The sequence below is a fragment of the Neurospora crassa genome, linkage group IV, assembly GCF_000182925.2.
Source record: "Neurospora crassa OR74A linkage group IV, whole genome shotgun sequence".
Lineage (NCBI taxonomy): Eukaryota > Fungi > Ascomycota > Sordariomycetes > Sordariales > Sordariaceae > Neurospora > Neurospora crassa.
The window spans coordinates 3,158,801-3,169,675 of record NC_026504.1 but is presented as its reverse complement, the minus strand read 5'-3'; the positions used below and the strand labels follow the sequence as shown (position 1 = coordinate 3,169,675).

At 50.7% G+C, this 10,875-nt stretch overlaps 3 protein-coding genes across 3 annotated transcripts; all 3 read left to right on the top strand.

Annotated features, from left to right (window-relative positions):
• Positions 1 to 1,087: 1,087 nt before the first annotated feature.
• Positions 1,088 to 3,581, top strand: NCU04499 (hypothetical protein). The gene is made up of 5 exons (XM_951975.2): positions 1,088 to 1,560; positions 1,655 to 1,677; positions 1,755 to 1,774; positions 1,847 to 2,191; positions 2,256 to 3,581. The coding sequence occupies exons 1-5, from the start codon at positions 1,301 to 1,303 to the stop codon at positions 3,015 to 3,017; spliced, it is 1,410 nt and encodes a 469-aa protein (XP_957068.2). The 5' UTR covers positions 1,088 to 1,300; the 3' UTR covers positions 3,018 to 3,581.
• Positions 3,582 to 4,983: 1,402 nt separating this feature from the next.
• gh18-1 (glycosylhydrolase family 18-1) lies at positions 4,984 to 7,131 on the top strand (the record flags this gene model as incomplete). The annotated part of the gene is made up of 3 exons (XM_951976.2): positions 4,984 to 5,113; positions 5,201 to 5,330; positions 5,407 to 7,131. 3 exons carry the CDS (start codon positions 4,984 to 4,986, stop codon positions 6,431 to 6,433), a joined length of 1,287 nt encoding a protein of 428 aa, XP_957069.2. The 3' UTR covers positions 6,434 to 7,131.
• A 1,556-nt stretch (positions 7,132 to 8,687) lies between these two features.
• On the top strand, positions 8,688 to 9,200 carry NCU04501 (hypothetical protein; the record flags this gene model as incomplete). Its single annotated transcript, XM_951977.1, has 1 exon — positions 8,688 to 9,200. One exon carries the CDS (start codon positions 8,688 to 8,690, stop codon positions 9,198 to 9,200), a length of 513 nt encoding a protein of 170 aa, XP_957070.1.
• Between the last annotated feature and the right edge of the window lie 1,675 nt (positions 9,201 to 10,875).

The window sequence follows — 10,875 nt, the reverse complement described above, 5'->3', positions numbered from 1 at the left end:
CCTTACCTCTGCACCCGGTGCCTTGAAGCGATGCGACGGATGATTCCGGGCCAATACCTACCGCGAGCGGGGAGCGACGAGGTGATTCCTATTGGGAGGGCTGTTAACAAAGCTAAGAGGACTAATGGTTAACGGCCCTGGATCCGGTATCTCCTGTTAATCCACCTAACGCCCCCTTATCTTCATAGGGCGCCTGCCTGGGGCAGTCGGGTACGGACACCTATCGCTAAAGAGTGGCCCGGGCCCACTGATGGGAGACACGCAGGGTCAGGGCCACCAGGAACCGCCTCCGCTCTCGCGGGAGTTTCCTTTTCCAGTGAGTGGGCACAACCTCACTGGCAGTCGACGTCGTAAAGGAGAAAAGACCATTTCACACGACAGAGGCATCCGGCATGGCGCCGCTCATCATTCACTTCAATGCTCCCCAAAAATCGTTGCGATGTAACCTCATCTCACCTCCGCGAGTTCACAGCATGAAACGGCATGAGACCTCCTTCTATTCAAGCTTTCCTCTTGCGCCGCCAACTTGTCTTGTCTCGTGACAACGACAGCCGACCACCTACAGTCGACCCAAGGATCCTCAAGCTCATCAGTGACGGCGGGAGCACCCGGCCCCGGGCACGGATCTGTTCTAGAGTTCATTTCAGTTCCAGGCCCGACTGGAGTTTCATCAATATACCGAGACACCACAGTAATTGCTACATCAGACGTAAGAGGCTCGAAGTCGGTTTACCTCTCCTTGTACGCAGAGGTTGAACCCTGGCGCCGTCTTCACACGGCTATCTTCAGCGCCTTGACAGAGTGTTGCGGTGAGCCATTAGCGATACTCGGAGGAGACATGCATGTTTTCTTTTTCTCGGTTGCTTTGCCCGGCTCAGGAACAGCTTATCCGTCCGCACAGCTCACATGGGCTAGTGCTTATGATCCCTTTCTCCTCGTTGTTGTCGGAGTCCCCTGTTGGCGGACAATTGGTTATTCAATGTAGCGTCATGTAGCATCCTGGTGTTAATTTATGCCTGTCTAGATCTTATTTCCCTCTCGATGGTTCGTTGCATCTTTCAGCCTCTATCCCATGTTGAATGCATCGGCCAATCTCACCCCATGGGGACAAAGCCGACGAGGGTAACGCAAGCGAGATCAATAGTCTACCCGGTCTGGTGGGTACACGATCTCAGCACCAGGTTGTTTATGATCTTCAGCCCTTCCGCTTTCTTCGCAGCTTGGTTGACCCTTTTACTTGACATGGATCAAAATTACAACGACAACAACAACGAAAAAAGGGCATATACGACGTACCAAAATGGTCGGATTCCTGATCCCGCCGTGGTACAAACTGTATGAGCCAACGGAAAGCGACCTCATCTTGGCGACGTTCTTATGGGGCTTCACTCTGGCCCTTGCTATCTGTGTACTCGCCAAGGGAGTAAAGCAGACACTCCGAAGCTTTCGACGCTGCCACTTCTGGAATCCATATATCATCATGATTTGGGTAGAGTGGGCTTCATGTCTTGGTGTTGCGGTCATCAGCTGGCTTTTTCTAAGAGGTGTCATTCAGCCAAGGTACATTCAATTACTTCGCCACCCAAGTTTTTCTCGACCTGGTTTTTTGTTCATGCAATTAGGAGCTTTGCTGACTTGGGATGATACCATACAGCTTTTGGTACTTCTTGACGTTGAGTAAGTCACATCCTCAACAAATCATTGGTGCTAGAGGCAAGCGTTGACGTACTAATCGCCACTACTTCACATGTCAGTCATTGCCTGGACCATTAAGGTACGCATTGGTTCCCAAACCATTACTCTATTTCACAAACAAACATGTGCTGACCATCGCCTTATGTTCCAGACTCAATGCCTTATGCAAATTCTTACAAACAGGATTTCCCTAATCCTCTACAACCCTGAGAAGGCCAGGAAGCTCAAGGTCTACATTTTCCTGGCCATCGGCGTCATCAATGTCAGCGTGTTCATTGTCTGGATCCCTGCCCGCCTCCAGGTGAGCGAGACGTGGATCCACGTCAACGAGGTCTGGGACCGGGTTGAGAAGTTCCTATTCATGGCCGTTGACGGTGGCCTCAATTACTACTTTATGTGGCTTATCAAGTCGAAACTAGTCGCCAACGGGTTGACAAAATACAGACTCGTATACAGATTTAATCTGTTTATGGTCTTTATTTCACTTTCGCTTGATGTAGGCATCATTGCTTTGTTCACGTACATATGATGCTCGAGCTAACTAGCGCACTTCAACTTAGGTCCTGATCATCGCTCTCATGTCTCTCCGCAACGACGCTCTTTACGTACAAGTCCATCCCCTAACTTACATGGCCAAACTTTACATCGAGATGAATATTGCCGAATTCCTCGGCAAGATCCTCAAGCAATCGAACCGTCGACACAACTCCTTTTCTCTGTCGATTGACTGCCACAGTCTCACTACATTTGATGGCTGGCGCCCCGATCTCGAAGCGACCGGCAGCCCGCACGACTACATTTTCAACCGCGAATGGCGGCGGTCGAAGCACCAATTTCACATCAAGCCATCTGGCGGGCAAATGCACCCGCTCAACATGGATATATTAACAGGCGGGGAGGAGAGCCATGATTGTACAAACAAGTGGGGTGGGATTCATGGGGCTGGGCTGTACGACATCTCTGCGGAAAAGGAGGACGAAGTAGGAAAGCCATCGATACCGAGCGAAGTTCGTGTCAAAGATTCGCCATGGTCAATAATGGATGTCAAGAGGCGATCAAGCAGTCAAGAGTTAAGGCAGTCGAGGAGGGTTCGGCCTAGGACGCAGCGCGCAGAGACTTGTGCTGGGTACGACGATGGAAAAGACAACAACGGAGATACTGGTGTGGACAGGCCGCGTGCCAAACGTTGCATTTCGCAGGATTATCGGAGTTCAAGAAGCAATCGGGATAATGGTTCTCAAGCAGACCTGGATACCGATGGACTGTTGCAAGGAGCGATCCCACCGACAAAAACCTACAGTGACCATGAGCAAGGGGGATGAGAGTGGCTTCAAAAGGCTTGGCTAAGGTAATCTGGAAGCTTGAAGCCACACTGTAAGATCAGAATCGCTTGGCTCGCAAGGGGAGAAAGGTTCACCGAGAATTGCATCGACAACGGCAGACTATCCTGCCCTACCATTACGCAAGAACATCTCCGGACACATGACGTCGACAAAGCCGAACCGCCAGGTGCAATCACAACTTCATATCCTTCGAGGCATTTTGCACGACCCCTTGCCGAGTCTTCATCTCGTCTTTTACCGATTGGTATTCCTGTACAACGGTAGTTCCCGCGGGAACATAAAGTGCTGGATGGTTGACAAGTCACCCTTGCAACGTTACCAATAGGCGTCAAACTCGACATTGCTAGTGCTATTCCAGCACAAGACTCCCCGAGAATCACGACCCATTGACATTTCATGTTACCATCTACCCTAGCTGAGGGTCGCCGAGTCCGTGATGAAAGAAAGCCCTTCAGCAAGGGGTTCACAGCTTTGCATGGTGTCACTACAACTTCAAGACGCGCACGAAGCGTGGCACATGTTTTGCTTTACTTCAAATACAACTGTTACGCTATCCCAGACTGTTCAACTATCTATCATGTGCCCTATAACAAATGGGTGGTCACTTGGTTCCTTGCCGATTGACACATTGTGACAGTCAACACTGCCCTCTTTCGACTCAAGTGTTAAACAGTGTAATGAATGGAAATTGATAAAAGCTGGAGTGGAGGAGATCCGCAGAAAACCCTACTGTAGCGTGCAACAAACTAGAAGTGCAAACAATGAGTGGAGAGTGAACTCGATTCCACCGTGATCAGAGCCGTTGTGATAGAGCTGAAGCTTCGCATTGGGTTTATCGAGACAGCTACACTAGACACTCAGTGTCAGGCCGTCTAAACATGGCCCAAAAGTCTTGCCACCTTTTTGGTCTCTCTCACGAAGTCAGATCCAGATCCCACAGGCGGCCTACTTGTGACATCAACTGAAATATACACGCTTGACTTGGAGGGTTTTGAATGGGGCATGTCAAGAAAAGCTCAGCTCATTAACATACATAGTGAGACCGAATCAAAAGGCACATGGCCTGAATGGTTCCAGACCGACTTATTTTGGGCACTGGCTGTTGCGATCTTGATATATTATAGGCACGCGCTCCAACATTCCATCGAAATCAGTTCATTCATTCCATCCGCTCTTGTCCAGAGCGAGCTTTCCCAGCCAGCTTCCCTTCGATGTTTGTCTTCCATTTCATTTCCATTCCATCGAGGGGAAGAGCGCGTGTTAGAATGTGCTACGTGCCAGCATCACGGGTATCACGTCGTGGCAAGAACAACGTGGGATCGAGACTTGAAGAGGGGTGAAGGAACTAGAAGTTCGAAGCAAACTCGAAGTCAACTCAATCCGCGTGAATCAGAGATGCTACTGTACGGACCCTGAATACCCAAGACTGAAGGACAAGCAGGAGTGGAGTTTATATCTCGAATGACCTGCCGTCACCGCACCTTCCTTGACAGGATCAAACCCCAGGCTGTGGCTTCACCTTTTGGTATTTCATCCCAAGTCGTACCTTCCGTACCTCCTGATTTTGAGAACTGTTGCTGGGGAGCCGCAAGATTCTGCCTCCCTCGCCCGCTTTTTTTTTTTTTTCCAAAACGCTTCTTCCCTTCACTGGCGGTTGCCCACCTCCTCCTTCTTCTGCCCATCGTTGCTTGGGTACAGTCTCTCTTCTTCGCCCTTCATCACCACCAAGTCACTTTCTCTCCCCACCACAAACCTCTATCCCACTACACGTCCTTGGTAGTCTCTTCAGCGCTAGTCCACTCTTTCCTCCAAGATGTACTCGTCTTCGATGCTCGTTGCGCTTTTAGCGCTCGCCAACTCCTTGCCTGGAGCACTTGGGGGCTTCTCGTCGACTGCGACCGGAAATATTGCCATCTACTGGGGTAAGCAGCTTCTTCCAGCCGACATGGCGCGCACTTCGTCGAATGTCATCCAAAGGTTGAGGGAACTGACCTCGGGGCTCGACTCTCTCGACACAGGACAGAACTCTGCGAACCAAGTCGGTGGTCAGCAGCGCCTTGCCTACTACTGCCGCAGTACGTACCTATCACCTCACCTTCACTTTTGGTTCAAGATTGGGCCAGACCGCCTTCCTGTCACTGATCTAACACTGAGCCAAATAGACACAAACGTCAACACTATTCCTCTGGCATTTCTCAATGTGATTAGGGACACTGAGATGAATTTTTCGAATGCTGGAGACGATTGTAGCATCTTCCCTGGCACCAAACTGATCAAATGCACCCAGATTGAGTAAGTTCCTTACTCTTTCAACTCACTTCCCCCTCACAGGGACACCAAACTTCTAACCACCAGTTCGAGGACACAGGGAGGATATCAAGACCTGCCAGTCCCTCGGAAAGTCCATTCTTCTTTCCATTGGCGGCGCTACTTACTCTGAGGGCGGCTTCAGCTCCCCGGCCGAGGCAATCAGCTGGGCCGACCGCCTTTGGGCCATGTTTGGCCCAGTCTCCAATTCAGACAAGCGCCCCTTTGGCACTGCTGTTATCGACGGTTTCGATTTCGATTTCGAAGCCGTCGCCCAGAACATGGTCCCCTTTGCCACTCGTCTGCGCTCACTCATGGACTCCGCCGCTGCCACTTCCGGCAAGAAATTCCTCTTGAGCTCAGCACCACAATGCCCTTTCCCAGATCGCGCTAACAACGACCTTCTGCAATCTGTGGCATTCGATTTTGTCTCTGTCCAGTTCTATAACAACTACTGTGGTGTACACACCTTCCAATTTGGCTCCCCTAGTCAGAACAACTTCAACTTTGGCACTTGGGACAACTGGGCTAAGACCGTCAGCAAAAACAAAGATGTGAAGATCCTCCTGGGAGTCCCGGGCAGCTCGTCAGCTGCAGGCACCGGGTACATTGCTGGAAGCCAGCTGGCCAACGTAATCAAGTACGCCCAAACATTCTCAAGCTTTGGCGGCGTCATGATGTGGGACATGAGCCAAGTCTGGGCCAACGCCGGCTTCCTCGACAGCGTTGCCTCGGCCCTTGGCTCAACCGGCGGAAGCGGTGTCGGTATAACCCCGACGATTGAAACTACCTCATTGCCTGGTTCCACCACGACTTCTTCCACGCCCGTAGTGCAAACTGCCACTACCTGGGTTACGGTTACGATCTGGGCTACAGCCACGGTCAACGGCCCCGCGGCGACTGCTAAGAGCACGTCGACTACGACACTGTGGGCTGAAAGTACGACAGCTATTTCTGCGCCTACTCCGGCTGCTGGGCTGGTCAACCAGTGGGGACAGTGCGGCGGAAATGGCTATAAGGGCCTGACCTCCTGCCGGGCTCCGTATAGCTGTGTCAAGCTCAGTGACTGGTGGTCACACTGCAATTGAGCGTGGAGCACTCATTCATTTCATCTTTGCTACCCAGAAAAATGAGTAGTGGATGGCAGTCGACACTCTGTGGGTTTTGGGCACGAATTTCCGGTCATTCTTGATCGATATCGACTGATGTGGACTGCGCATTTCCCATTGCACATATCCGGCGTTCTCGTACTCTCTTTGTTTGTATTTCTGTACATATACAAATACTTTCCTGTTTCTCACCTCTTCGAGCACTCATGGCACGACTTGAGACGTTATCGTTCTATTGAGGACGATCGAGGGACCTGGGAGGTCAATAAGTCTTCTCTTATATTCTGGTTTTTCTTTGGCCTTACTTGCACATAATGCTAGTGGCATTATGTCGCATTCTTCACTCTGGGTTCCCGGTAAAGCTTTAGCTACCAGATAAAGATTAGGTAAGTTCGGGATGTGGGAGAGCGGACCATGTCACAATAAGAGCTTATTATGATATGTTGATCCATTTCCTAACGTCCATTCAACCTAGGCTATAGGTTTCATTTTGGTAGTTCTCCCAGCCACAACCCCTTGATGTTCCTTCGTGGGACGGAGTCATAGCAGTCCGTGGGCTTTCGGATTTCTTGTTTTGGGTACCGGGCCGCAAATGAATCAACATAGTAGATAGCGAGCTATCACAGGCCGTACTGGGACAAGGTGTTTCTCAAAACATACCCGCGAACGGTCTTTTGACAGCTTAGTCTTTAGTGACCTGTACGTAGAACTCTCGACTCTTTTTTTGACTTCTCTTTTAACCAAAGAGAAAAAAATGTTAATGAACAACGTCTCGTGTTCGGGGCATTTGGAAGCCTTTTCACTACCAGATCACAGTCTTTCCGCCACCTGTATACCTTATACGTTTGCAAATCCAGACGTTTCAAACGTAAGGCGCGACGAAAATTGATAGTACATGGGCATCCGAAACCATTTAGACATCGGAGCTCTTTATAGATCGCAAGCCCCCTCCTAGTACGGGATGTGCGGAGACGTTTTCTCCGCTTCTCTTTTCGTTCGTTTTGCAGCTTTCCAATGTTGAAGACTTACTGTGAGTGTTTGCCGTAACCTTGACCATGAAACGCCCCAAGAGTCCCCGATTACCAATGTAAGGTTTTGTAACCGGAGAAGAAATAAGCTCACATCATGATACCAAGTCAACACGAGCCTACTCCTACATACCTCCTCCCTTACAAAGTTGCAAGCACCCCCTGTTTCTCCGGAGTGTACTGTGACAATGGTCTGGACTCTAACATTTCAAGAAATCTTGGCAAGAGCGAAATGTTACTGGACATCGTTTAAGTTTAATTTTGCCGGCACTGGATGGATGGATGGATGAAAAGCGACCCAAGACTTGATGGCCGGCCTGCGGGACCCTTGAATGATGGATTCTTTCTTCGTGAAGCTTAAAGTTTATTTCAAAGTTAGTGTGCAGATGAGTGAGGTCAAGGAGGATTTCGGATCGCGGCTGTTATCGTTACATCAGACCATTGCACAGAAGAGCTAAATATGCTCGCGGCTCAAATAAAGTATTAGGGAAGAAGTATCTAAAATCAGATCGTAATATGGGAAGTTGAGTGAGTGCAATAACGAAGAGCGGCCGGTGACTGTAGACGGCGAAAAGTTCGCTTGAATAAGCATCACGAAATACATGCGACCGATCGCACTACCCCAATTGCAACGGGATAGTCGATCTCTCGTCTTACATTAATTACTACCGACCTAGCTTTAGGGTGATTGAATAAGATGGTCCATGTAGCAGGCATACTTCTAACATACCCCGGAATTCGATAGAGTTTAACTGGAGGCCGGCATCACTTTAGCCTCATCTGATCATGTTCCATGCACACCCCTTGCTTGAGCCATTCGATGTCGTGAATGACGATCGCGGGAGAGTACGATGGGAGACAACAACAAGAAAGGAATATGGCGATGCTCACTCCAAGGCGGCAGGTAGGCAAGCCAAGCTGTCGCAGCCATGATGATACCGGATGTTACCTTCCCGTTATCGAATACAGGCGAGCGTTTGAGTATGAAACACTAGAGTTTACCAAGCGGGCCAGAAAGGAGACTCGCCTCCATGAGTATAACAACCCCTTCACGAACCTCCCAATGTCGATAACAATTGAGGTCAGCAGAGTTAAGTTTGTTAAGCCAAACCAGTCCATCCAAATCTCACATTTACATACCAAGAAATCAACCTACGCCAAATCCCCCAAGATATAGAGTCGTCCTAAAATATAGAGTCGTTAAAATGACGCGCATCCTCCTCACCCTCCTCGCCACGGCTGCCGCCTTCCAAGGCGCCCTCGGTGCCCCCTTCCCTCAAGTCGGCGGCAAGCCCACTGGCACCACTCCTCCGGCCCTGCCCTCCAGGCCTATCGGTCCCGGTAGTACCCCGCCTCAGCCTCCCCGGCCTCCCTTTCCCCTCGGCACCGGAATTGCCCCACCTCCGCCTCCCGGGCCTCCCCCGCCCCTCGGCACCGGAATCGCACCGCCTCAACCTCCCGGGCCTCCCCTACCCCTCGGTACCGGGATTGCCCCGCCTCAGCCTCCCCTACCCGCCAAGCCTATCGGTACCGCTCCTCCGGCCCTACCACCCAAGCCTATCGGCACCGGTAGCGCACCGCCTCCGCCTCCCGCGCCTCCCAAGCCAACCGCTACTATTCCAGTCCCCAGCCCGCCACCTAAACCCACCGGTCCCCCGCCCAAGCCTACCGTTACGGCTTCTGTCCCGGTCCCACCTACGCCTACGACCACTGCTTGAGACCTACTAAGCTCAGCCTGAACGGTGTGACGGGAAAATCGCTTACCTCTAAGCACGATAATCAAGTCAGGGACTTGATATAGGATCGGAGGGGGTTGTTAGTTGGCGAGATGGACAAGGGGAGTGTTAATGACATCCAATGTGTAAGATTTTGATGATTATGATGAATATTGGTGGTTATGATAGAGGGTTGGATATTTTGAAAGTCGGAGGTGGGAAATGGTTCTGGTTCTGGTTACGGTTCGGCGCGGCACAAGGCACCGGATGCCTGACGGGGACGGAGTGCCCCGGGTCGTAGAAGCGGGCGTTCGAACTGTTGATGGTATTCTCCGGCGATATGTTTGAAGTTGTTAAGCGTTTGGCTTGTCTAGGTTTTGGAATCGCTTATTGGAGGATCAGTATGTGTATCATAGTTTTTTTTTCTTTTCGAAACCTTATAAAGTCTGAAGCACATCCTTGAAACGTTTGAAAGCTATCCTAGCGTGGCCTTGGCCAACTCCAAATCTGTGTGAGAGTGAGGCTGAGCGATCTGGGCTCACATCCGGACAATAGTAAACCTAAAGCTCAATCTCAGGCCTTCAGCTGCAAACATCCACAAGTAATTAATTAATGCCGAGGGCCTTTAAAATTATTGAGTTCATATTTTGTGCTCACATGAACCGTCGAGTGTTGTTACCCGAAATTGTTCACGAAGTGTGGATTGTTGGTCGCGAGATCGAGACCCAAGCTCGCTCAACATTGTGCCTCGATCGTTTCGTCGAGAAGGTCAATATGAAAGGGCGGACTTCCCAGTGAAATAATCCGTCCAGTTTATGACATGTGATGAATCGATCCAGACAAGCCGGAGTACCATCTGCGGTGCTAGACCCTAACCCTTACATAAGGGGCCTAGGGGTGTTGCAGTGGAGGATCTGAAGGATTGCGATGACGATGTTGATGATGAGGATGGCAATCATGGTAATGCTGTTCCCAATCACGACCTGGAAATCCCATATCAGATGTGCAGTACGAGGCGCACGTGCGAGCTAAATGGAGAGAATACCATGCCATGCAGATACGCGCAGGCGCGGGCATGGCAGAATTTCTCAAGGTGGAAAGGCCGAATTATGTCGGACGACTTCATGTGATGCGTATCCGATGATCGCGCAGACGCCTGACGTCCTCGTTTCTTGCATGTAAGTGAGCATCCTCGTGTTTTCTTCAGCAGATGCCATGATGCGCAGCTTTAAGCATGGCAATGAACGAAGCACTTCCGTACTGTGTGCAGCGACCTGTCGTTCTGTCAATCGGCCGGTTCCGAATCTCGACTTGGAGCATTGCAAGGCGGGAAAAGGGGAGCAGAAGACGTCAAGAACGTCAATGGAAGCGATCGCCATCGTCACTCTGTAAAATGGGAATTGTCCGGTGGGCCTAGTGCGGGACCCTGATTTCCCTGAAAAGGCAGGAAAATGGACCCTTTGGGGCTTTGGTGCAGAGCCAAGACTTACATCATCACCGCTTGGCGGCGGTGACGACGTTGTTGACGAAGGGGGTCCAGAAGAAAGCCTGGCAGTTAGCGTCGGTTGTTGTTGGCAGCGGAGGAGGAAATTGTTAGGGGCAGTGTATTTTTGAGCAGAGGTGAAGTGGAAACCAACAAAACACCATGACGAAGGACCGCCAGTGATGACCTCCTCCC